This window comes from Eleutherodactylus coqui, chromosome 3 (assembly GCF_035609145.1).
Source record: "Eleutherodactylus coqui strain aEleCoq1 chromosome 3, aEleCoq1.hap1, whole genome shotgun sequence".
Classification (NCBI taxonomy): Eukaryota; Metazoa; Chordata; class Amphibia; order Anura; family Eleutherodactylidae; genus Eleutherodactylus; species Eleutherodactylus coqui.
The window spans coordinates 116,839,930-116,867,827 of record NC_089839.1 but is presented as its reverse complement, the minus strand read 5'-3'; the positions used below and the strand labels follow the sequence as shown (position 1 = coordinate 116,867,827).

The window sequence follows — 27,898 nt, the reverse complement described above, 5'->3', positions numbered from 1 at the left end:
TTAGGACAGGTATTCAGCTTCTGAATGAAAATAAGAATGATTCCACCCACTGCTAGCAAGCAAAAATGTTACAAATATTGTATTAAAATTATTCATTTTCTCCATCATCTATAAGTGTCCAATATTTAAAATAAAGAATATAATTGAATATAAAATTTATCTAAAGGGGCTTACAAATACTAAAGTAAACATCTGGAAAGCAAGAAGGAGGGCTCTCTACATTTAGGCCTTAGTCAGACGGGCGTTTTTTTGTGCGATTTGTGCATGCGCATGCGTCCGGCGATTTTTTAAAACCATTGCTTTGCAATGGTATCGGACACATGAGCGCTTTTTATGCGCTCGTCCGATAAATTATAGAACAGAAATCGCAGATCGCACCTATCTGCGATCTGCGATTCCTGTTCTCTTCTCTATATGCGCTCAATGGGGCTGGCGGCAGCAGCGCCGACCCCATTGAGAACATATAGAAGACAAATCATTCTTCTCTGCCACAGCTGTAACAGCTGTGGCAGAGAAGAACGATGTTTGCCCATTAAATTCAATGGAGCCGGCAATACAGCCGGCTCCATTGAAAGCAATGGGCTGCCGGACAGCGCTGGATGAATTGTCGGGAAGGGCTTAAATATATAAGCCCTTCCCTGCAATTCATCCCACACTCGCCCGCAGCGCATTGCTTTCAATGGAGCCGGCTGTATTGCCGGCTCCATTGAATGCAATGCGCTGGACAGCTCCGGCCCGTTTCTAATGAAACGCGGCTAGGAGCAGATTTTCGGGCACCGGTCACGCGATTTGCGGATGCGCATCAGTCATGTGATCCGCAAATCGCGCGAAAAAACGTCCGTCTGACTAAGGCCTTAAAGGATTTCCCAGAATTATACATTGATGGCCTATCCTTAGGATAGGCCATCAATATGAGGTCTGTAGGATCCAATGCCCCAGGATCACTCTTGATCAGCAGAACGAAGGGAGTGATACCCCTTTACTGCAGGACTTGAGATATGCACACATGTATTGTCTCATGGACTGATCCCAAAATTTTCAGAAAATCCTCTTTAATATAGAAAGGGGAGGTAGAAAGGTTTTTTAGTATGTGTTTGCTCAAACACAAACCCTACTAGGGATAACTAAGGCACAATTCTGAATCCCAGTAGTGATGTCTTGAAGCACTTCAACTTCTATTTACAAGCTGAGTATTTACACCATTTTCTTGTATCAATAGAAATATACATATTTATCTATTTATATACATCATTCAACTATATATCTCTGTACAAAATACTGCATTGTATTTACATTAATTCAATGCCAAATACTAATGTAATACAAAGGCAATCCTGGTTAAGTTAGTAGACACAACTTTCTTCATTAATGCTTAACTTGGAAGAACACAGATGATAGTGGTTTGGTCCTCTATACTGCAATTTCGGAGTCCTCTGCTGAGTCATCAGCATATAGAAGTTCTTCAGTTAATGAATTTCCATCCAGAAGAGTGTTGCTTTCAAACCATGGCACTTTGGTACGTGGCATACTGGCATGCAGGAGTGGAGCACAAGCTTGTTCCGATTCACCAACCAATCGTTCAGATGCACCCTCCAAAATATATCTTTCTTCGTCAAATGTATTGTCGTGGACCTCCACAGTGACCAAAGTTGTGTCAGACTTAGAAGGAGTGATATGTACATACTTGGAATCCAGGTCCATGGATATCTCACTTATCTCAGGATCTTGTGTGAGAAGATCACTGTCCTCAGGCAAGCTTGTATTAATATAAATAACATCTTCCTTGTTCATTGCAGGAGGCAGTTCTTGAAGAAACTTCTCAAGGTTATTTTTTAGTTCTGTGAATGTAGGTCGATCAGCTGGGTCAGCTCTCCAGCAGAGGTACATCAATTCATACCTGTAGGAGGAGGAAGATGAAGCTTTTTATACAGCACAATTAACAAGGACTAATTTATGTCAAATTAAATTATGTCCTCACTTTGGACAATACATTTAGACATCAATGAAAACTAACACAACCCGAATCATCAATATCTGTCTGATAACTACTTGTATATCACAAATTAGATATGTAAAAGGCAGTAAACAGATTTCCTAAATCTGATTTTTCTATGTTGCTTAATTTCATAAATGAAATGTAAAAAGAGGAACGGACAGCGCCTTGGATAAATGACATAAATGAATAGAAAATAAATAAATTCTATGTAGTTATTTATTTTTATTTATTGATTTATAAGCATTTTTACCTACTGCTGTACATAATTAGATTATGCATCTCTCATTGTGGTTGAACGATCCCATTTATATCCAGATGACATCATGTACTATATATGTAGGATCTTAACTTGCATGTATTGTTCGCCCATATAATTATATATCTAAATGTATTTTTTTTACAAACCTTTTTTTTAGAAGAAATCATGTACTAACTATATATTTAGGATCCTAACTTTCATGTGTCCCCTTATACGAATTTTTACTAACTCGTGGACCCTTTGTCAATTATGTATTAATTTTATATTCATTCTCCTATTACATCATGTGGTCCATTATATACTTTTTAAGGATATATGTTTCTGTTTACTTGTATGTTTTATCCCGTAGTCCTTTTTTATGATCCTTTTTTATGACCACATTAATTTTCATATATATATATTTTTCTGATAAAAATATGTAATTTTTTATTATAAGTTTCTTTTGTAACTATTTTTTCTAAAATTTATGATGTTTCTATAATTTGGAAATGTATATTGTCTTTCTCCTGCCCTCTTTTTTCCCCCACTCCTTCTCCCCACATTCTCCCCCCCTTCCCTTCCATATAACTACCATTCTTTGTACCACTCTCTAGACTTGTGCTTGAAAAAGGAGCTGATGTTTGCTCTGAAACACGTTGCATTGCTTGTATGCTGTGACCTTTAACCATTGTGCATGGAATAAAGTTTCTAAAGAAACCATTCATCCCTGGAGAACGTGGATTTTTTCCTCAGCAACCACTTTGGGACTTCAGGAAGATTTACCCTTTTCCTTTATAAGGGGGATCTCCTCCTTCCCAAGTAAGTTCAGATACACTTCTTGTCCTAACCCCATTGTAGCGCGCACGCTTTGTTCTAATTTTCGTAAATGAAATGTAAGATGAGAACATCTGCACACTGTGTCTGCAGGCAATGAAAATGACAAAAAAATTGTAGGGTATCGTTTCTCCTTAGGGAGAGCACCTACAAGGTGTGAGACTTATAAAACCATCCATGCTCTTCTGCGAAATATGCAAATAGGAAGATTGAACAATACCTCTACAGCACCACCTATTGAAAGGCAGCATCCCTGCAAGTCATATCAGACTTTTTAATAAGCCTTGTAACAATGACTGGGAATTCTGGCTTTGGCTCAACAAGAATAGTGCACCATGCAGCATTGTTCTTGCCATTAAAATATTGGAAACCTTGCAGGGAGCTGCAGTCAAAAGCAAAAGTAAGATCACGGCAGAGCAATGCATTTGAAATCGCAGCGTTTTGGCGTGTTCATGTGTGAGAGTGGCCTTAAGGTCATGACACAGCATCTTCACGGGTCTAACTTGGCCATTCCAAAGTACAAAATTTCGTTTTAAAGCATTCTTTGGCTGATTTATTTCTGTGCTTTGGATTAATAGTTTTATTACATCACCCAAGGTCTCTTCAAAGTGAGGTCATGGACTGTTGCTCTTACAGTCTCCTGTAAAATGCTTTGATAACCCTAAGAATTTGTTGTTTCTTCAATAATTGTATGGCAGCCAGGCCCTGATGCAGCAAAGCAACCCCAAACTTTGATGCCCCTCCACCATCCTTCACAGTTGGAATGAGGTTTTGGTGCTTGTGTGCAGTGTTTTTTTTTTCTCTCCAACCATAGTGTTGAGTATTACTAAAAAGTTCATTTTTTTTTAATTTTATCTGTCCATGGATGATTTTCCCAGAGCATCCAGCTCATCTCAAGGAAAGTTGAGACATGTTGCAATGTTTATTTGGACAGAAGCCGCTTCCTTTGTGTCATTTTTTTACGGTCACCATTCTTGTTCAGTCTTTTTCTAATAGTGGACACATAGAGACTTTTGTTGTTATACTTGTAGGGTTTTTTACCACTTTCAGGATTGCCCATTGTGCTCTTCGAATGATGTTGATAGAACACTCACTTCTAGGAAGTATAGCAATAGTCCTGAATGTTCTCCATTTCGTCTCTCTGGCTCTTTTTTTTCCTGCACTGTGGATATTTACTTAATGTTCTCAATAAAATACATGAATACTACACCTGTTTGTGTGTTATTAGTTTATTTGGATAGTGGTTGGCTTGGTGGAACATAATGGTACCTGCCATTTGTTAAAGTGCCTGAAAATTGATTTTTAACCCCTTCCCTCCACAGGACGTAAGGGTTCGTCACAGTACCCTTACGTCCTGTGTATAGTGCGAGATCAGAAGAGATCTCGCACTATCCGGCAGCGGAAGCTGGCTTTCACTGATGGTTGGCCTCCTGCTGCAACAGCGGGGGTGCATCGGAGATGCGATTCCTGCTGTTAACCCCTTCCCTGCTGCGATCTATGTAGATCGTGGCATGTAAAGGCTTCACAGAGTCTGTAATGTCAACGGGCTCTCGCGACATAATCGCAGAGAACCCGGCTGGTTGCCATGGTAACAAGACGCCACCTTGAGGAGTCTTGTATTACCACTGCCTATGATCGTTATAGCAAGCGTTAAGGCATTGCAGAAGAGAAGTCCTGCAATGACTTATCACAGCGATCATCGGTGCTATGATGTAATTCCCCCAGAGGGACAGAAATAGTGTAAATAAAAGCTAAAAATAATGTACAAAAAGTGAAATGTAAAAAAAAAAGTTTAAAAAAACCTTTTTTTGTGCTCTTTCTCATATTAGCATTAAAAAATAAAATAAATTAAATTTGGTATCGTCATATCTGTAATGACACGTACACTAAGATTTTTAGCATTTTAACTCCCAAAAAACGCAATAAAAGTAATCAAAAAAGCCATATGTACCCCAAAATGGTATCAATAAAAACTACAGCTCGTCTCGCAAAAAATAAGCCCTCACAGAGATCCGTCAATGGAAAAATAAAAAAGTTATAGGACTGTGAATGCAGCGATTTTTTGGTATCATGGTAATCGTACCGACTCACAGAAAAAATGTATTGTGTCATTTATGCTGCATGATTTGACACTGTAAAAAAAGAAAAAAATCTATGGCAGAATTGATGTGTTTTCTCTCCCTGCTATCATAAAAAAATTAATTAAAGTTTTATAATACAGTCTATGTACCCAAGAATGGCACCATCAAAAACTACAGTTCACCATGCAAAAAAAACAAGCCCTTATACAGCTGCGTCGACGGAAAAATAAAAAAGTTATGGTTTTTGAAAAATGGAGATGAAAATCTGCCAAAATTCATTGCGTCCTTAAGTTCAAAATAGGCCATGTTCTTAAGGGGTTAAGGGACAATTAACCATAAAGCATTTGGAATTTTTCTAAGCAATTATAACATGGATGAATGAAGCAATGATGTTTTGGCAGGTGGTATCATAATGCTTTTATTTTTATTATTTTCTGGAGTTATATTTTTCATTATTTCTACACTAGAAAAAGCTAATACACAATACTCTACATGAACTTATACATACACACAGACAGTGATTACTTCTTGTTGTTTGCAAAACTCATTACTCACAGTTCATCCAAACAGTCTGCTGGTTGCTTCAGTCTGTGTCCCTCAAATAAATAGTCATAGATTTCATGGTTCTGGACCCCTGGATACGGCGTCATCCCTCTGGTTGCTATTTCCCACATTGTGATACCAAACGCCCACTGTAGTTAACAAACAGAAGGATCAGAGTGAACTTTTCAGAAGAAATGAATGAATCCTTTCACACTGAAAGGTCAGATACCAGTATCCCACTCGTGTTTAGAGCAAAGATAATGAGAGTACCAAATTATAAGGTTTTGTTACAAGGGATTATTTAAGAAGACAATTGGGTCTACACAGAGACCTAGACAAAAAATTCTGTCTCCACTTAATAACATTCACTGTAATATAGTTTACCAAATTGTTGCTAGTTATGCAGTTCCCTTATATAATAAATAAAATGGTTCCTAAACTTGAGCTCCGCTTTAAATATCACTAGTAGGGAGCCTGTAAAGACTCTCTGGATTACTAGGTGAAGGAGAATATGAGTGTGGGATGTGGTTGGCCCCAATTTCAGAGCTTCTCACAGCAAAACATCATTCATCTATGCAAATGATGTTTTGCTGTGGAGAAGAAGGTGACTATGACCTTCTCTCACAAGTAAAGGCACCATATATGACAAATTCTTCCACACTTGGGGCTTTTACCCACTAGCGTTTTTTTTTTACGCTGCGATATTGCTGCATTTTTTTCAATGGGAATTTCCAATGTTAAAATTGCATTACACAAAAATCGCTAATGCACACACTTGCGATGTTTGTGCAATGCGATTTTAACATTAGAAAGTCTCATTGAAAAAAACGCAGCAATATCGCAGCGTTAAAAAAAACCGCTAGTGGGTAAAAGCCCTTACTTTGTTTGCTACTATGTATTTCATGTGTTCAATAATTATAAGTATTGGCGAGTAACGTTTGATAGGTGCAGATCTGACTTCTAGGACCACCACTGATCACAAGAATGTGCTTCTTCAGATTCTACCAGACACAGCTTCACTCTCATATACACCCTGTACCTAGTAAAGGAACTCAACCTCATTTAGTTCAAACTAATTGCATTGCATGGTAACATAGTGTACCCAAGAAGTCTCTACTGAACAAAAAATTACATTTCACTTTGAATATAGACACAATTTATGAGTTTACAATTAGACATTGTGAAAGTATTAAGATGATTTCTGTTTTACACTTGTTATTCAAGCATTAATATATAGATTAATCATAGTTTTAGCGCAGTATAGGCGTGTGAAAAGATTGCGGCTATACTGCACTAAAAATAGAGCCAATGGGCAATTTCTAGCAATTAAGTCTGCACAGAAAAAGCCATCCTGGGACGAAATAAGTCCAAAGGCTCTGTTGATACAGGAACAAAGAGAAAGGTATAAACTGGGACCATGGCGCGCTTCAACATGAAGGGCCAAAGCCAGGAGTTGTAGTGGAAGAAAGTTATTTAGAAATGCGTTTCGGTGCTGGAATGTGTTGCCGTGGTGAGAGATGTTTTGAGAACCTTCAGGATGGGATACTGCTCTCTTCGCTTTGCTGGTTTTATACTACTTTTTTGGAAGTAGTATAAGCCACTTTATAAAAACAAAACACTTATTCTTGTGGAGGAAGAGCCCAGAAGAACAAGCAGAGGTTGCAGACAGCAGGAAGATGTCATTCCAGCACGGAAACATGTTGCTAAATAAATTTCTATCACTACATCTCCTGGTCTTGGTCCTTCATGTTGAATCATGCCATGGTCATGTTTTATCCTTTCTCCTGGATCCAACTGAAATTGGCAGGTTTGGCCATTAATGTATATATTCACCTTTAATGACAGAGGTCTTATCTTTTAAGCAACTTGTCTGTACTATACTCACACACTTATAGGCTAGGCTCACACAAATAGGTTGGATATTCACAGTGAAAGACCTGCGAATAATCGCGGAAACTAATTGCATATAGTCACGTATGCATGCGGTTTTTCGCTTGGGTGTACATTTAAAGATGTCCACGCAGAAAACTGCACACAGGGAAGGACATCAGAAAGTTCCCAAACCCCCTGGAAACACCGTCAGGCAACCGCCAGGGTGGCATTCACTTGTGCTGTCATGCTGAGAGCTGTTCTGAGAACCTTCAGAACAGGATACTGCTCTGTTGGCTTAGCTGGTTTATACTACTTTTTTTGAAGTAGTAGAAATCACTTATTCTTGTGGAGGAAGAGCCCAGAAAAACAAGTGGAGGTTGCAGACAGCAGGCTGGATGGGTGTTGCTCCCCAGACTCTGTCCTGCATTGTCTGCCCACAAATTCCTGCTTTCTTTATACTATTTGTTATCTTGTCTCCTAGCAACTTGGGTACAAATCCGCATCCATACGCAATTTCCCTGCATGTGTACTGCAGATCGAATGCATCCATAAAGATCAATGGACCTCATGTGCGCGGAATTTGCAGTAAAATAGAGCATGCTGCATTTTTTCTTCCGCTCACAAAATTAGCAATTCCTAAATGCAAATGTGAGTGAAACACGAAAGTCAATGCATTTCAATGTCCATGTATTAACGCGTATTATACATGGGGATGGCGATCGCGGAATCCGCAATTCAAATCTGTTCACGTGAGACTAGTTAAAGTTTTTTGCTGTCTCGCAGACTAAAAGCAACTTCTGGAACCACAGAGCTATTTGGCAAAATCCGTAGTTTGTAGCAAGTAGACTTGCTTGAAATGTCAGCAATTGCAAGTTGTTTTGTATGTGTTATACGATAATCTGCACACATTGTACATTCAGTATCTTACCACATCGCTTTTCACAGTGTAGATGCGATCTGCAAGGCTTTCCACTGCAATCCATTTCACAGGCATCTTTGCAATACGTCCTTGACGGTAGTAATCGCCACTATAGATTTTTTTAGATAGGCCAAAATCAGCAACACACACAGTCATGTTATCTCTCAACCTAAATGAATTGAAAAAATAACACATTTTAAAGCCTAATACAGATAGTGTTATTTTATGGTTTTAATGCAAGGTTGTTATTAGTGTTTTCTGGTTTATGTCAATTATGTGCATAATGGAACTTTCTAATATTTTGTGTCCATTTCATGCATTTGAGCTTCATGATTACAAATTATTCCTCGTTATAGTAAACATACATGAGATTTAACCTCTTGCTAGTTTTCCTACTACACCATTTCCAACCGTTAACCTTACAACAAACAACCCACATATATCAAGCCAACATCTCAGTGACAGCTTTTGCGTATGACTCCTTTTGATTGTCAAAAACCCAACTGCCACTCTCCTGCTGGTGCTCCAGCACCTCCAAAAATTAGGACCCTTATCGGGATACACCCTCAACTTGGAGAAAACAGAGGCCCTTTTGATAAATGGCCCATCACAACCAGGATGGACCCCTCAATATCCTTTTCAGTGGCAGACAAGTTACATCACGTACCTAGGCGTACACATACCTAAATCATACCACAAACCATACACAGTTAACATCAAACCGTTATTACATTATTGGAGCAAACCCTGTAAAGTGGCGCCAGCTCCCACTGTCCTACATAGGCAAGTGCCACCTGATCAAAATGGTGGAATTCCCTTGTCTCCTATATATAGCCCGCTGCCTTCCAATTTATCTTACCCCCACAGATAAAAAAAAGAACAAATAGTTTGATACATAAATTTATCTGGAGGGGAGGTAGAAATTGGATACCCTTTAACATTTTAGGACAACCGAAACCCGAAAGTGGGATAAACCTTCCCAATGTCCAGATATACAACACAGAAGTACTAACAAAAATAATAACCGATTGGATGCAACAAGCATCTGTATTTGTAGATACTCATATCAAACAAAAACTAATTCCATGGATCAGTATCCCCAATTTTTTACATCTCCCATACCCAATGATCCCGGAAGAATGCAGGGACAATCCCTTACTAATATCAATGTGGAAGGCATGGCATGAACTGTGGAAAGCATCCTTGTGGCACTCCAATTTCTCAATATACTTAGCATTGCTGAAAAACCCAAACTTTCAACACAGCACGCCCCACAGAGAATTCCATCAATGGCAGATGGGAGGAATAATTAATATTAAATGTCTGCTAAATGAAAACACCCATGAGATGCTATCTCTCCCAGAGCTGCAAAACAAATAAACCCTCATAACCTTTTCCCCCTATCTACAAGCAAAAAGTTAGATAGACAGAATCCTGGCCAACATGCCCCCACATGAATGGTCAAAACTAAACCACACTCCTCTAATATGCGAGGTCATACGACCAGAGCCTACCAACATCTACATACTCCAATAGACTATGCCATGTCCCAAACAATACTCGTGAAATGGACCATGGATATTCCTGAGTTAACCATCTGACACCTATTGAAGGCCTTGAAGTACAGTTGGCGCTGTTTCCTCTCAAGTCACTACGTTGAAATGACTCTAAAACTCTATCATAGGGTATATATCACTCCTCAAAGAGGATTCAAAATGGGAATATACCCAAATGATAGTTGTCCCTGAGGTTGGGAGTTGGGGGAACGTCTTCTCCATTGTCTGGGGAATTCCCTGTGATTCAGAAGTTCTGGAACAGCATACACAGGTTTGCCACTATGAATCTGACCTCGGCTGGCCCCCTCAATCCCGTCTGGGCGATTTTTGGTTACAAAGACCAAGGTGAACAAAGATGTACACCAGAAAATCAAAAACGTCTACATATGGCAGCCATGGCCAGGGTCAAAATGATCCTTCAGACATGGATTGACATGAACCCACCTCCCTTTAAACTCTTTTTAGATAAAACTCACATTTCTCATGCAGATGGACTGGGTGGAGGACTTATCAGAAAACAAAACCCGGGTACAGAGGTTTTTCAAAAGCTGGGAAAGCTTTATTAACATATTGCCTTAATGAGTGAGGGAGCCTATTAATGAATCCTTTAATCTAACATCTTTGTATATAGGGAGAAGAATGGGGGGGACCCCCTGATAGTCTTGTGATTGATGTGATCCTAGAGGTGTGGGGGAAGCCCCATGTGTGCAGCCACTACACAAAACTCCTGGGTGCTATCCGAGCCCTGTTGGGGCCATGCAGGAGGAGAGAGACTCTAAAAGACTAACCTTAAATTACTCTTGAAGCCAACAAAGTTTGCTATTCAGTTTACATTTGTTATAGAGGTCTAGTTACAAGACCTCATACCTTTCTTCCTCCCTCCCCAATCCTACCCCCATTTTCCCCCTTATAGTCCACCCCCCACCTCCTTTTTTCCCCCCTCACCTCCTCCAACTTTTTCCAAAAACTTTTCCTTTACTAAGATGCAACATATGTTACAAACGTCTGTTATAAACTAAAATTGAATCCTCAGAACCAGAGATATGTACCACAAAGTTTGAAAATGATTGTTAAAGATTTAGTATCCTATTGTACATCTATCACTGTATAACATGCATCTACACCCTACCCTACTTATGAAAAAAGTTAATAAAAATATTTTGAATTAAACACACAGGAGAATGTAATCAAAGGATTAGACTTACATGCAGTTCCGTGCTGCCAAGTCTCTATGTAGAAAGCCTTTACTGCTAAGGTACTCCATTCCAGTAGCAATGTCAACCATAAACTTAATGAGGGTTTGCAGAGGTACGTGCTGAAATGCAAAAAATGTAATCTGTTAGGGTATGTAAATCCATAGTTTAAAGAAAAGCATTAGAAATCATGTAATTACTTTTTGTATCAGGTAATTTCACATGATGTCTAACATCCTTCGAGGGGTTTTCTGAATTTTTTTTTTTAAGTACGTGTGTAAAACAAAGAATACAGCAAGACACATATTTTAAATGTCCTGCCACTCCAATGCCCACCGGTTCAGTTCCAGAAGCTCCTGCTGCAGTCATGTGCTCTTCATCGTTCATAAGATCACTTCAGCCAATTACTAGCCACAGCAGTCAGATGTTTATTAACGGCATGTGACTGCTGAGGCTAGTGATTGGCTGCAGCAGTCATGTGAATGATAAACAGCATGTGACTTCTGCAGGAGTGTCTGGGACTAAACAGGCAGATACTGGCGGTGCTAGATTGGTGGATCCTTTAAAAGGTAAAGGTTTTTTCTTTGCTTTACACATCACTGAGTCAGATGACAGGCCAACTGATCATTGGTATAAGGACATCTGTCAGTCTTAAGTGTGCTCAATTATATGCATAATTGATACATAAGCGCAATATCGGGATGTAAAACTCTGCCTGATATCATGCTCAAGAATGTATGATTTAGCCGCAGATGCGTGGCATATTTCAGGCAAAAATGCTCTGCCGGGGACCAGGAGGGAACGACAGCCTGCAGCAGCGCCGCAGAACACCAGGAGAAGTGAGTAATGATTTTTATTCTTTGCTCCGCTGTATTCCCGGCGTATAAGGTGACAGTTGGGGGGTCGTCTTATACGCCCCGTCGCCTTATACGCCGGTATATATTTTTATTGTAACACATTTCTGGATGAATTGCAGGGAAGGGCTTATATATTTAAGCCCTTCCCGACAATTCATCCCGCGATCGCCGGCAGCCCATTGCTTTCAGTGGAACCTGCTGTATTGCCGGCTCCATTGAATTCAATGGGCAAACATCATTCTTCTCTGCCACAGCTGTTACAGCTATGGCAGAGGAGAACGATCTTTATGCTGACAGTGGGGGGGGGGCCCACTCTTGCCGCTATTGTGGCTTAATAGTGGGACCTGGGAACTTGAGATGCAGCCCAACATGTAGCCCCTCGCCTGCCCTATCCGTTGCTGTGTCGTTCCCATCACTTTCTTGAATTGCCCAGATTTTCACAAATGAAAACCTTAGCGAGCATCGGCGATATACAAAAATGCTCGGGTCGCCCATTGACTTCAATGGGGTTCGTTACTCGAAACGAACCCTCGAGCATCGCGAAAAGTTCGTCCCGAGTAACGAGCACCCGAGCATTTTGGTGCTCGCTCATCTCTATTAATATACTTATTTTTGGCATGTTCAGAATTGCTGTACAGGAACAATGATATAATTTCTTTAACTTACTTGAGGTCCTGATCCAAATCTAGAGGAAAGAAGGAAGCTGTGCAGATCACCATATTTCATGAATGGTAAAATGACCATGGGCTTTGGAGTTCTTCGAGGGCCCACCTCTAGACAGACACCTGAAATAAGAAAACATAAGTACAGAGGGGCCTCAAATTGCAAAGCCTTTAGGTCTTAAACATCAAACTACAAATCAAAAGTCTATAAAGGCTAGCTACATAGAAAGTGTTTGATATAGTATTCATGTGTCCAAAAATTGTTTTTTAACAAAGGTCAATGATGTAAACATTGTCAAAAGCATTGTTGTTGCTCTCATGAGACTTTGGGTACTTTTACATGTGCTAAAAGATAGCCCAAGTAAATTGCTCAAAAGAGCAATTATGGGCTACTGTCGTTCTGTGTAAACACAAGATCTAACAGGGCAAATGAGAGAATCACTCACTTGTCTGAGGCACTTGGTTTTCAGCCTCACTCTTTTGCCCTGCCACTTCTGTGCTTTATGCATGGAAGATACAATTGGCCAAAATGTGCAGTAGCATTTAGTACTCAGTGCTGAGAATCAAACATTAAGGGTATTTTTACATGTACTAGAAAATGATGCAGGTTATCCGCAGTGCAAAATCCACACCAAATTCCTCATCAAAACCGCAGCAGAAAACCTGTCAAAATCTGCGGCATGGCAGATTTTGATGCGGATCTGCATTAGATTTCACACTGTCAACGGAAAGGTTGAAAGCTGTTGCGGATCCACATCAAAAACCATGTCATAATCCACACCAATGGTACAGAACCGCCGGAGCCGGAAGCCCGCAGAGCGGTAGGCGGGAGGCGGCATGAAAGGGTGAACGGGGAGGAGTGACGTCATCGGGCGCAACGGATTATGGGAGGGGGCGGGGCCTCCGTCGGGAGGCCCTATATAAGAGCGAACAAGCAGGAGAGAAGTCAGAGCGGCGAAAAGAAGGAGAACGAACAAGAGTTAAAAGAGCTGAAGACAACCAGAGAATCCCAGCGGAGTTCGGAGAGCGGAGAAGCAGAGAGCAAAGAGAGGAAGGGCGGCAGCGGAGCGACGAGCGCTGAAGAAGAGTGTGGCAGCAAAGCGGCGAGAGCAGGAGAAGTCCGAGGTGCGCTGAAGCAAAGAAGGAAGAGAGGAAGGTCTGCAGCGGAGCGGCGAGCGCTGCAGCAAAGCGGCGAGAGCAGTAGAAGTCCGAGGTACGCTGAAGTCGGCAGTGTCGGGAGAACGGAAGGAAGACAGCAGAGCGCAGAAGTAACAGCAAGCTGCGGCGATCAGAACACGGCAAGCAACATACCGGCCACGTTGCAACGATACTACAACGGAAGGAGTCCTGAGGAGGCGGAGCCTGGGCGATTAACAGGAAGTCACTGAAGAAAGAAGTAAAGGCCGAATTCTCACCAGCTGAAGAAATGGAGGCGGTCCTAGAACGAATTCGGGCAGCAGCGGAGGAGAGAGGCCTGGAATGGTTAGTACAACTATCAACCCACGGACTCATCGCAGGGGAAGGAACTACTTCAAGGTCTGCCGACATGAGGAACGCTGCAGCCCAGGACATGACGGCAGGTAGCGTACAGCCTTCAGGATCAATTCCTATGGAGGGAAGGAGTTCGGCAAAGGGTGCGGGGCCGGCGGCGGCAGCACCAGCGGGGCACACAAAAGAGCTAAGACCGCGGAGGGCCCGTGCACCAGAAAGGTTTAGCCCCGAGCACGGACCCTCGCGGGGCAAAAGGAGGCGGAGTGGCTCCCCGGCCCCCCCACATAACACGCTTCCCCTGGCAACACCAACAGGCAGGGGAAGCAAGGCGGGGAGAACTCCAGCGAGGCAAAGGAGGGCGGCAGGCAGCGTGGAGTCCCGTGCTGAGAGGGGAACGGGACCTACCGCTAGTCGCCAGGCAAAGAGCAGGAGGAGAGTAGGAGGCGGCGCTGCAGGACAGGAGCAACCCTGCAGCGAGTCTGGAGCACAGCGGCCCGGTACATCGACGGGTCAGACGGCAGGAAGAAATGAGGCGTCTGCAGGGCCAGCAGAGCGGTCGCAGCACAGCGGGGGTCAAGAGGAATTTCGATCGGGAGGACCGGCGGCTGGTGGGCCCACAGCTCTCACGCGGCCAGGTGAGTCACACTCCATGTACAGTATGTCTTGTAATTTGAGTAATACAGAAAATGTACGTAATATGTATACGAGGTTTAGTAATGGTAATAATGCAGATAATGTAGGGGATATGTATAACATGCATAGTAATGTTAACATGAATGAAAATGCAGGGGATACGTTTTCTATGTCTAGTCATGCTAATATCAGTGAAAATGTGGGGGATATGTGCGGGATGCCCAGTAATATTAATCGGGGGGTACTGGCTGGTAGCAATTTTGTGCAACAATTGGGGACTAGTGGATCTGCACCTAGCATATGCAACGATGCATCGGCAATGCTGGGTTTCATTGTAGAATTCTTGAGACGTCAGGGGGGGGGTGGTAATCCATCGCCTGTCACAGCATGGAGCTCACCATGCGCGGCGTCATCCAGTATAGAGGAAGGTCAGTTGCGACCCCTAGCTGGGGGGACTGGGGCAGGACAGGCGATTGGAAGCATCCAACACCCTTCTGCAGGAGAAAGAGGAGTCGTGGCGACATCTGTTGTCGCCGGGGTAAACCTACAGACGGAGGCAGTAACGGGGGCTTCAGAGGCAGGGGCAGCAGCAGGTGTTACGGTGTCAGTACAGACAGAAAGAGATGGGGAGGGAGTAAGGTTAGACGACAGAGCAAAGGGCGAAGTATACGTCTGCTTTGAAGGACCTCTGGGAGCGCATCTCAAAAAAGAGGTTAGGGAAAAGATTTGGAAGGACGAATATGTGGAGATATTCTCCCTCCTCCCCTTGGAAAAATTTAATTTGGACAAGGGGAAGAGAACGGACTTTAAAAAAGAGGAGGAAGAGAAGAGGAGATGGCGCTTGATCCCCCAGACGTTTGCTAATTGGCTACAAGCGTTTGCCATTTTAGCCAGCGTGATTGGTGAAAAAGCGCCGGAAAATTGTTCCGGCCTTTTTTGCTACATGGACTCAATAGGGGAGGCTTATAGGGTATACGGGGGCCAAACATGGATACGTTATGATGAGCAATTTAGACAGCGTAAGGCAGTGCGCCCAGCTATCAGATGGGAGCACAAAGATATAGGCCTATGGTTGAGAGTAATGGCCCCCGCACGATTTGGACAGCCCTTTCAGGGAAATGCCGGGTCTTTCAGCCTGGCCACTAGTTCAGCGGGGGGCCAAGGCAGCACAGCGGGAGGGAGCAGGCTCGGGTACTGTTGGCAATACAATGAGGGACAGTGTAAGTATGGGGCAACATGCAAATTCCGGCATGCCTGCTCCCATTGCAGTGCAGGCTCCCACGGAGCGGCACGGTGCTTTAAAAAAGGTAAGGGTAAAGCCCCTGGCGGTTTTACAAAAAGGGACGACCCCGGTGATTTTGGAAGAGATGTTACATCATCTAAGTAGGTATCCTAATAGAGAGAAGGCGGATTTGCTGTATAAGGGTTTCAGGGATGGGTTTCACATCCCTGCCCCGTCGCATGCGGTCCCCTTTTCGTTAAAAAACTTGCGGTCAGCATTAGAGTTCCCGGAGGTGGTGTCAGAAAAGATAAGAAAGGAGGTAAGGTTGGGGCGTATGGCAGGGCCATTTAAAGAACCGCCTGTGCCAGATTTCGTGGTGTCTCCTTTGGGGGTGGTCCCAAAGAAGGAGCCGAAAAAATTTCGGCTTATACACCACTTATCTTATCCTAAGGGAGCATCGGTGAACGATGGAATAGACCAGGAGCTTTGTTCGGTGGTGTATACCTCGTTCGATGCGGCGTTGCAATGGATACGTAGGTACGGGAAGGGAGCATTAATGGCAAAGGCGGATGTAGAATCCGCGTTTCGACTGCTCCCAGTTTCAAAGGAAAGCGTTAGATTGTTGGGGTGCTATTGGGAAGGGGATTACTTTGCGGATCGTTGTTTACCCATGGGATGCTCCATCTCGTGTGCATACTTCGAGGCTTTCAGTTCCTTTCTAGAATGGGTGGTAAAGGACACGGCTGCGGTGCAGTCGATCATTCATTACCTAGACGATTTTTTGTGTGTGGGCCCTGGGGGATCGCCCGTGTGTGCGAGCCTGCTGGGCACTTTACAATGTGTGTCAAGGCGGTTCGGGGTGCCGTTGGCTCCCGATAAGACGGAGGGCCCAACTACGTGTTTAAGCTTTCTGGGCATCACCATCGATTCAATCGCGATGGTCTGTCGCTTACCTAAGAAAAAATTGGAGGACTTACGGGAGGAGGTGCGCGCGGCGCTAGGAAGTAAGAAAATTACGCTAAGAGGGCTGCAGTCACTGTTGGGCAAACTTAACTTTGCATGCAGGATTATGCCCATGGGTCGGGTGTTTTGCAGACGGCTGGCGTTAGCAACAGCAGGCATCCGGGCACCCCACCATTTCATTCGTTTGCTGGCCAGCCACAAGGCAGACCTAACGATATGGGCTACTTTCCTAGAAAAATATAATGGCAGGTCGGTAATCATGGGCGAGGTTAGTAATAATATAGACTGGGAGCTATATACTGACGCAGCGGGCAGCACGGGATTCGGGGCCTATTTCCAAGGGAAATGGTGCGCGGGGGAGTGGCCGGAGAAGTGGAAGCAGGAAGGCTTGATACGGAACTTAGTGCTATTGGAGTTATTTCCAATAGTAATGGCCATCATGCTATGGGGGGAATACTTTCGGGACAAAAAAGTGAAATTTCACTGTGACAACTTGGGGGTGGTGCAGGTGATTAACACCCTGTCGGCATCATCCCCCCCGGTGGTAAACTTGCTGCGTCACTTAGTGCTCGAAGCATTGTCGTTAAACATGTGGATAGTGGCGGCTCATGTACCCGGTGTTGACAATTCAATTGCGGATGCTCTCTCTCGGTTTCAGTGGGAGCGGTTCCGGACACTGGCGCCGGGGGCAGAGAGGAAGGGGAGAGAGTGCCCGGATCGAATTTGGAGCATGGTAAGCGAGCAGTGAGGGGCCTGTTAGAGCGGTCATTGGCTCGGCGAACCAGGGTAGCGTATAGCGCAGCGTGGAACGAATGGGAAGAATGGGTGAGAAAGGAAGGGGGCACGGACTCAGAAGAAGACAGAGTAGGTATGCTACTGAGCTGGTTGGGTAGAAGTGCGGAAAGTGGTAGGTCAGTGGCGCAAGTAAACCAATTTATAGCAGGGCTAGCATTTGGGTTCAAGTTAAGGGGAATGGGGGACGTGACAAAAAAGTTTTTAGTAACACAGGCGCTGAAGGGGTTCAGGAGAGGTAAGGAGAGTGTAGACACTAGGCGACCAGTTTCCTTTGAAATATTAGAAAAATTGGGTACAGCTTTGGATACGGTGTGCAGAAGTGATTTTGAGATACGGTTGTTCAGGTCAGCTTTTTCTCTGGCATTCTTTGGAGCATTCAGGATAAATGAATTGGTGTCTCCAAGCAAAAAGACCGGGGGAGGGTTGCAGGTAGAGGACGTAAGGTTAGTTGAAGGGAGGCTGGAGTTGCGGATCCGCCGGTCAAAGACAGATCAGCAAGGTCGGGGAAAGATTATTAAATTGGGCGAGGTGCCGGGGGCGCTCATGTGCCCTAAGAGGACTTGGGAGCAGTATAGGGGAGGGTTAGAGTCTGGAACAGGCCCCCTGCTGTGCCATGAGAATGGCCAATTTTTATCTCGCTTCCAATTCATAACTATATTTAAGCGGACACTGGAAGCGGCAGGGTTTGATAAAGAACAATTTGGGTCACACTCATTTAGGGTGGGAGCAGCAACAGAGGCATCGGTGAGGGGTATGGGGGTGGAAGCTATAAAAAGAATAGGTCGCTGGGAATCCAGACGTTTCAGATCCTATGTACGCCCTCACCTACTTTAAAGAAAAGGTCAGGGTGAGGGTGGGGGGGGGGGGGAGTAAAATAGTAGGAGCAACCGTTACTAAATTATGCCGGTAATTTTGTTTTACAGATGAGCATCCAGCGTTAGTGTGGATCTTAGGCCACTCTTATGTCTTTTGGGGGGCGGAGAGAGCGGGAGCACGACCCAACGGCAGGCAATTACGGTTCCCTAACAGCGAAGCAAGGATAAAGTGGATGGGCATTAGAGGCATGTCTTGGGGCGCGGTTTTGGAGGAGGTAGAAAGGAGGGTGAGAGGGGATAGAGCGCCGGACGTATTAGTCATTCATGCAGGGGGTAATGACCTGGGGAAGAGGAGATTTAGGGACCTATCGAGGGATATTCGGTATGACTTCCTTAGGTTACAGGAGTCATACCCGGGAATAGTCGTGGTATGGTCAGAGCTAGTGCCGAGAAAAGTATGGAGGGGAGCACGGTCAGAAAAGGGGCTGAACAGGGCGAGAGTTAAACTAAACAAAGAAGTCTCTCGTTTTGTGGGCGGAAAAGGGGGCATAGCAGTGCGGCACATAGACCTAGAAAAAGGCACGGGTAACTATTGGAGGTCAGACGGCGTTCATCTGAACGACATAGGGATGGACCTATGGATGGAAGGATTACAAGAAGGCATCGAGCGAGCGCTGGCAGTGTGGAGGGCGGCGCAGGCTCAAGAGGGTCGAGCCTCGCTTGCGGTGGCGGGGGATGGAGAGGGAACCTTGGAGCCCGTGTAGAAGGTAGTAAGGGGAATGGTGGGGGCTAACTAGCCTCCCCCGTTCCTCTCCTTTTTTGAGTTGGGGACCTGTCGCCTCCAGGGTATAGGGCGGACCCCTGATAGGGGGAGGAGAGGCTAGCCAGGCCTGGCTAGCCGGCCTCGGGGTCGGTAAACGATGGCGGCCGGAGGTTAAAAGGGGAGCGTCTTTGGGCTCCCGAGTCTGCCGACCTGCGGCGGGAGGAAATAGTTAAAAAGTTAGTGGGGATAGCGTCGCCTGAGTCGGCCAAGTTGCGGCAGGTGACCGGGACAGCTATCTCCTTGTAGGGGTGAGGCGGCAGTAGGTGGCAGACACAGGGGTGCGGCTCCAAGGTCCTTTACAGGTATCGGGATATAGTCATCATTAAGGTTGATGTTGAAACAAGTTTAAAATGTATTTTATGTTGTTTGTGTTAATAAATGGCTGCTGTGGCCAAATTTATCCAACTGAAGGTGTGGGTGGTTTGTTCGTCGAATGGCGAGGGAGGGGGAATGGGGAAGTAAGGCCATTAGCAGCAACGAATCCGTTCTACCCGGGTCAAGAACCGCCGGAGCCGGAAGCCCGCAGAGCGGTAGGCGGGAGGCGGCATGAAAGGGTGAACGGGGAGGAGTGACGTCATCGGGCGCAACGGATTATGGGAGGGGGCGGGGCCTCCGTCGGGAGGCCCTATATAAGAGCGAACAAGCAGGAGAGAAGTCAGAGCGGCGAAAAGAAGGAGAACGAACAAGAGTCCCACCCGCCCGCCCTAGAAGAACAAAAGGGGGGGAGGTGGGGACAGGAGAAGGAGTCTTGTCATAGCAGCGGGGGATGGAGAGGGAACCTTGGAGCCCGTGTAGAAGGTAGTAAGGGGAATGGTGGGGGCTAACTAGCCTCCCCCGTTCCTCTCCTTTTTTGAGTTGGGGACCTGTCGCCTCCAGGGTATAGGGCGGACCCCTGATAGGGGGAGGAGAGGCTAGCCAGGCCTGGCTAGCCGGCCTCGGGGTCGGTAAACGATGGCGGCCGGAGGTTAAAAGGGGAGCGTCTTTGGGCTCCCGAGTCTGCCGACCTGCGGCGGGAGGAAATAGTTAAAAAGTTAGTGGGGATAGCGTCGCCTGAGTCGGCCAAGTTGCGGCAGGTGACCGGGACAGCTATCTCCTTGTAGGGGTGAGGCGGCAGTAGGTGGCAGACACAGGGGTGCGGCTCCAAGGTCCTTTACAGGTATCGGGATATAGTCATCATTAAGGTTGATGTTGAAACAAGTTTAAAATGTATTTTATGTTGTTTGTGTTAATAAATGGCTGCTGTGGCCAAATTTATCCAACTGAAGGTGTCGGTGGTTTGTTCGTCGAATGGCGAGGGAGGGGGAATGGGGAAGTAAGGCCATTAGCAGCAACGAATCCGTTCTACCCGGGTCAAGAGTTTGACGTGTTTTCCCCCATGGTTTTGTGAAAGTATTGAATTTTATTGTGAAAGTATTGACTTATATTTTATGCACTAGTGTCACATGCATTATATTTGGGTAGTGTACATAGCAAGAAATATGTAAGTAAAAAAACGCATTATAGTTAAATTTTACTAACAAGGTCCCAGGCACTGATCATGCAGTTTTATCATAATTAACCTTTGTAATCACACATGATGTAGACTTTGAACTGTTTAACCTTGGGGGGGGGGGGGGGGGGTAGGGGGTTGTTAAACTATACAAACTCTTGCATTGCAGCAATAAAACAGAAGAGCTCGGAAACAACAATTGAGCGTTTCTTATGTGTATTCTTCTCTAATGCATTGTAGTAATAATAATAATTAGGCATACCTGATTGATAAGACTATGATACCCCTCTAGTATCACCTAAATTAAGTGTTCACTTTAGCAGTTATGATGTGGAATTTGGTGTGGATTGTCCCTTGCTGATAACCTGCACATGTAAACATACCCTAGTGAACCTTATCTCCAGTTTATAACACCATCAGGGTGCCAGTGATGCCAATCTTTTGAACCAGCTAGTCCAAATTTGCTTGCCTTTAGATGCAGTTTGTGTTCCTCACTGCTAGCCTGCACCTGACTACTGCTCCCGTATCCCATTTCATTCTGCATGTTTCTGCCCATGAGCATTGCTATCAGGACTCAAACCCAGAAACTTCTGTACTCCAGGCAGCGGCTCTACCTGCTGAGCTGCCCAGTCTTTCGGATAGCTCCCCTGCATGACCTTCTTCTCTGCTCCTGATCCAGTTTCTCCACCCTGTTCTCCCAGATTGGACATCCTATTAAAGCCTGGCCCCTCCAAGCCTATAGTCAAGCTCCACCACCTGCATGATCCTTTGAACTGCAACTGATACAATCCATTTACAAACCTCTGGCTTCTCCAGACTATGCTACCTGCCTGCTCCTCTGTACTGCAACTGATCCTATCTGTGTACCGACATTTGGCTTCCGCTGACCACAATCTGCCTGCAATGGTTACAATACTAAGGCTCCGAACCAGACCGTTACAATTGCTACTTCTTGTAAAATTCTTCTTCCATTCCTATTGCTGACTTGAATGACTAAACTATATTTTGTTTCCACTTGCAGCTAGGAAGTCTACTTAGCTTTTCTGATACTTCAGAGCGGTATGACTAGCAGTACAGCTTGGGAGAACCACTTTGTGTCATGTGCTAAACTGGACAACCCATGCCTTAGTATTACAACTAATAGTTTATAAAAGGATATAGGTATAAACGTTACCGAGTAGTTTGATCACATTTGGATGGTTGAAGTCTTTCATACAGGCTGCCTCACTTAGAAATTCTTCTATTTCCCTTTGTGAGAAGTTGTCCACTGTGGATAGGAAAACAAATATTGGTTATATGTGTTATTCCAACACAAATGAGTTTAAACCAAAAGGCTCCTGTCACAGTGAAAATAATTATATAGTTTTTTTCAAACTCTTTATTGAATTTTTAAAAGTTAGTTAAGTTTCCCATCTTGGGAGCAATTGACTACACACAGAGTCTCCTGGGGCCCCAGGAAACAGCTGATAGTCGGCACTGGCATCGGCAGTGACTTTTAGGTACAAAGGCCAGGTGGAAGCATGTGACCACAGCGGCTAATTAGAGGCCGCAGAGTCACCATCGGCACTCCTGGTATCAGCGCTCATGTCCTGGCCGCCATGATGCCATGAGTTTGAGAATGTGACGCAGGGCCCAGCTGGGGGACGGGGTTTGTTTTAATTACAAATAGCCTTTAACTAAATACAAAGGTCATATAGATTTAATTGATTAATATTCACATTGTATTAACAATGCAAACAAATACACAACAGGGGGAATTTATAAAGGAACTTGCATCGAAATCCTGAAATAAAAAGTTCTCTAATTTTGCTCTTTTTCTGCCACCCTCACCACTTTAATAAAAAGTCAATGGGTTTAGCAGAGGATACCCACGGCCCAACAAATTTGCTACAGTTTATGCCAGAAACTGGTAGTGTTATAGCACAAACCCAAGCTAGCTCATAAATGCTATAACTTTCACTGTCTGGTACACGGACAGTCGGAGATGCAAAAAAAAAAGGTGTGCGTTTCTTAATAAATGTGTCACACCTTAGTCCAGCGGCTCTACACTAATGGCTTATTGTGCAGTGTATTATGCACTCAGTTTTTGCACCCTTAATACTTAATGAGTAGAACCCATTGATTCGTACACAGAAGCGTATTTTTTCACGCAGTGTTTGCTCACGTGAAAAAATACGCAACATGTCCTATTTTGGTGCACATCGTTCACTTCAATAGGCCATTGAAGATGATGTACTGCCGAAATATATGTAGTATATGCAAGAAACCTGCGTATTTGTGCAGCATAAACATGGGTCCTTCTGCGTATTTGTTTGTATTCATAAATACGCAAATGTATTTGTGCACACAAAACCCCTTGGGAGCAGGTGAAATATGCAGGAATAAGTGAAATTTGGATGGGAAAGCACTTATTCCCATGTGAAAGATCCCCAAGACTGGTGTATGAATCTATAGCCTTAGAAAAAGTACCCCAATGTGTATGAAAGTGTCTACTGCCATTCTTAGCAGCAACTGTAAGATCCCTTACACTTCATGGTTTTCACTGCTACTTTGTGTGCTGTGTCGTCAGGATATCGCAGTTCTCCCTCCATCACAGATCCAAATTCACCTAAGCAACCAAAGTAAAAATAGATATCATTGTATTTGGCACACAGATCTCTAATCTATATTCAAGATATGCATCACAACCTGTATAGGCCTCTGCATATGATACACTAATGTTTATATGTATATAGATGTGCTTCCCAAATACATGACTGACACCCACTGTGATGTGACTCCTGGATCATGTGCATGTAGCAAGTGGCACCCCAAGCAGCTACAAAGGTATCAGATCAAAGTCTGGCATTAGTCATGTAAGAAAAAGTGAACTAGCTCACCCACACCAGACACAGGGAAGGAAGCCACCTCAGCCACGGATGAATCCAGTTCCAAAAAAGATTTCTTCCAGCACTCACATAAAGTTAAAAACAAAACTTTTATTTTAGCATCCTTAAAAACATCCGCATAGAAGCAGATGGAAAAAGGGGCACAATTTACATGTTTAAAGCCTCACAAACGCGGACTCTTCCCAGTTTGTGAGGCTTGAAACATGTAAATTGTTTCCTTTTTTCCGTCTGCTTCTATGAGAATGTTTTTAAGGATGCTATAATAAAAGTTTTGTTTTTAATTTTATGTGAGTGCTGGAAGAAATCTTTGTTTTGGAACTAGTTGTGATAGTCTGTAGTGCTCTTACCAATGTACCAGTGTTTCTTACAGATCAAAAGCATTTTTTTGTTGCGTTTAAGCACAACAAAAAGTAACTTTGCAAAGTTTCAAATCTGGTCGTATGGTCATAGGAAACTGCAACATTTACTAGAACCTCTAGATGACAAGTTATGATGCTTACCCTCTCCCAGGACTTTCCCAAGGGATAGCAGGTTCCTCTCAACCATCACATCCTCTAACTTCTGTTGCAGATCTTCACTGATCCCTAAAGTACTCACTAAAAGCAGAAAATAAACTGTATTTTAAAAAGGACAGTTTATTTTTTTACTTTCATTATACATAAACTTATGTATTAGGCTAGGGGTGCACAGCAACTTTGGCCACAACGAGGGTCGTGCAACTTTAGGTCAATGGGTAGCACTGCAACATCACACTGACAATCTGGTTGGCTTTTTTGTAATCACAACATCCTTGATCATGGCAACCTGCGACTCACACTGCAACTCCATTAAATGGAAGTCCAATGTTACAGCGATCTCTAGTAGTGCAAGCCCTGTTGAAACCAAAGTCACCATGTAGCCCTAGCCTTCGTGTTATTAAAATTTTAGTTTCTGCCAATAGGTGGCAGTCTTTCAACATTCATCTGTAACTTTCTTCAGATTCGTTACATACCAATCTATTTAACTAATGAACAAAGACTCCAAAGACACATTCCAGCACAGTAAGGATTTGCCAACTTACATGTCACTTCAATGCCTTTCCTGCTATAGGACTTTTTCGCCTTGTAAACTACAGTGTCTGAATCATCCGAACTGACAAATGCATGCCTAAGTTAATGGAATAAAACAGATATAAGTCATGCCGCAATCCTACTAATATTAAGCTGTTAATGAAATGTCAAAAACATCTTCACTTGCACTTTTGTTCCACGTTGCTTCATGTCTGCATGATAAAATATATTGCTAAGGTCCCATTTGTATATGCTACAGTGTATTGTTAGGCCCGTGGTAAAAATCAGTGACGATTAGAGATGAGCGAGTACCAAAATGCTCGGGTGCCCGTTACTCAGGACGAAATTTTCGTGATGCTCGAGGGTTCGTTTCGAGTAACGAACCCTATTGAAGTCAATGGGCGACCCGAGCATTTTTGTATATCGCCGATGCTCGCTATGGTTTCCATTTGTGAAAATCTGGGCAATTCAAGAAAGTGATGGGAACGACACAGAAACGGATAGGGCAGGTGAGGGGCTACATGTTGGGCTGCATCTCAAGTTCCCAGGTCCCACTATTAAGCCACAATAGCGGCAAGAGTGCCCCCCCCCCCCCTCCCAACAATTTTTACTTCTGAAAAACCCTCATTAGCAATGCATACCTTAGCTAAGCACCACACTACCTCCAACAAAGCACAATCACTGCCTGCATGACACTCCGCTGCCACTTCTCCTGGGTTACATGCTGCCCAACCCCCCCCCCCCCCCTGCACGACCTAGTGTCCACAGCGCACACCAAATTGTCCCTGCGCAGCCTTCAGCTGCCCTCATGCCACATCACCCTCATGTCTATTTATAAGTGCGTCTGCCATGAGGAGGAACCGCAGGCACACACTGCAGAGGGTTGGCACGGCTAGGCAGTGACCCTCTTTAAAAGGGGCGGGGCGATAGCCCACAATGCTGTACAGAAGCAATGAGAAATCCAATCCTGTGCCACCTCCATCTGGAGCTGCACACGTGGGCATAGCAATGGGGAACCTATGTGCCACACACTATTCATTCTGTCAAGGTGTCTGCATGCCCCAGTCAGACCGCGGTTTTTTATAAATAGTCACAGGCAGGTACAACTCAGCAATGGGAATTCCGTGTGCACCCACAGCATGGGTGGCTCCCTGGAACCCACCGGCTGTACATAAATGTATCCCATTGCAGTGCCCTGGACAGCAGAGCTAACGTCAGATTAAATGCAGGTGGGCTTCGGCCCACACTGCATGCCCCAGTCAGACTGGGGTTCTTTATAAGTAGACACATGCAGTTACAACTCCGTGTGGGCCGACAGCATGGGTGGGTGCCAGGAAGCCACCGGCGGTACATAAATATATCCCATTGCATTGCCCATCACAGCTGAGGTAATGTCATGTTAAATGCAGGTGGGCTTCGGCCCACAGTGCATGCCCCAGTCAGACTGGGGTTCTTTAGAAGTGGACACATGCAGTTACAACTCCGTGTGGACCGACAGCATGGGTGGGTGCCAGGAAGCCACCGGCGGTACATAAATATATCCCATTGCAGTGCCCAGCACAGCTGAGGTAATGTCATGTTTAATGCAGGTGGGCTTCTGCCCACACTGCATGCCCCAGTCAGACTGGGGTTCTTTAGACGTGGACACATGCAGTTACAACTCCCTGTGGACCCACAGCATGGGTGGGTGCCAGGAAGCCACCGGCGGTACATAAATATATCCCATTGCATTGCCCATCACAGCTGAGGTAATGTCATGTTTAATGCAGGTGGGCTTCGGCCCACACTGCATTCCCCAGTCAGACTGGGGTTCTTTAGAAGTGGACACATGCAGTTACAACTCCCTGTGGACCCACAGCATAGGTGGCTCCCTGGAACCAACCGGCGGTACATAAATATATCCCATTGCATTGCCCATCACAGGTGAGGTAATGCCATGTTAAATGCAGGTGGGCTTCGGCCCACACTGCATGCCCCAGTCAGACTGGGGTTCTTTAGAAGTGGACACATGCAGTTACAACTCCCTGTGGACCGACAGCATGGGTGGGTGCCAGGAAGCCATCGGCGGTACATAAATATATCCAATTGCAGTGCCCAGCACAGCTGAGGTAATGTCATGTTTAATGCAGGTGGGCTTCGGCCCACACTGCATGCCCCAGTCAGACTGGGGTTCTTTAGAAGTGGACACATGCAGTTACAACTCCCTGTGGACCCACAGCATGGGTGGCTCCCTGTAACCCACCGGCGGTACATAAATATATCCCATTGCATTGCCCATCACAGCTGAGGTAATGTCATGTTTAATGCAGATGGGCTTCGGCCCACACTGCATGCCCCAGTCAGACTGGGGTTCTTTAGAAGTGGACACATGCAGTTACAACTCCCTGTGGACCCACAGCATGGGTGGCTCCCTGGAACCCACCGGCGGTACATAAATATATCCCATTGCAGTGCCCAGCACAGCTGAGGTAATGTCATGTTTAATGCAGGTGGGCTTTTGCCCACACTGCATGCCCCAGTCAGACTGGGGTTCTTTAGAAGTGGACACATGCAGTTACAACTCCCTGTGGACCCACAGCATGGGTGGCTCCCTGGAACCCACCGGCGGTACATAAATATATCCCATTGCATTGCCCATCACAGCTGAGGTAATGTCATGTTAAATGCAGGTGGGCTTCGGCCCACAGTGCATGCCCCAGTCAGACTGGGGTTCTTTAGAAGTGGACACATGCAGTTACAACTCCGTGTGGACCGACAGCATGGGTGGGTGCCAGGAAGCCACCGGCGGTACATAAATATATCCCATTGCAGTGCCCAGCACAGCTGAGGTAATGTCATGTTTAATGCAGGTGGGCTTCTGCCCACACTGCATGCCCCAGTCAGACTGGGGTTCTTTAGACGTGGACACATGCAGTTACAACTCCCTGTGGACCCACAGCATGGGTGGGTGCCAGGAAGCCACCGGCGGTACATAAATAT

At 44.8% G+C, this 27,898-nt stretch overlaps 1 protein-coding gene across 1 annotated transcript in view; it reads right to left on the bottom strand.

Annotated features, from left to right (window-relative positions):
* Positions 1 to 529: 529 nt before the first annotated feature.
* MERTK (MER proto-oncogene, tyrosine kinase) overlaps positions 530 to 27,898 on the bottom strand; it is a 151,171-nt gene continuing 123,802 nt past the window's right edge. Inside the window, exons 11-19 of the mRNA XM_066595993.1 lie at positions 24,931 to 25,016; positions 24,371 to 24,466; positions 23,510 to 23,590; positions 22,157 to 22,249; positions 12,756 to 12,874; positions 11,245 to 11,354; positions 8,493 to 8,652; positions 5,705 to 5,841; positions 530 to 1,897 (exon numbers count right to left, since the gene is read on the bottom strand). Of these exons, the coding sequence (XP_066452090.1) occupies positions 1,411 to 1,897; positions 5,705 to 5,841; positions 8,493 to 8,652; positions 11,245 to 11,354; positions 12,756 to 12,874; positions 22,157 to 22,249; positions 23,510 to 23,590; positions 24,371 to 24,466; positions 24,931 to 25,016 (1,369 nt within the window). The 3' untranslated portion in view covers positions 530 to 1,410. The remainder of the gene's footprint in view (positions 1,898 to 5,704; positions 5,842 to 8,492; positions 8,653 to 11,244; positions 11,355 to 12,755; positions 12,875 to 22,156; positions 22,250 to 23,509; positions 23,591 to 24,370; positions 24,467 to 24,930; positions 25,017 to 27,898) is intronic.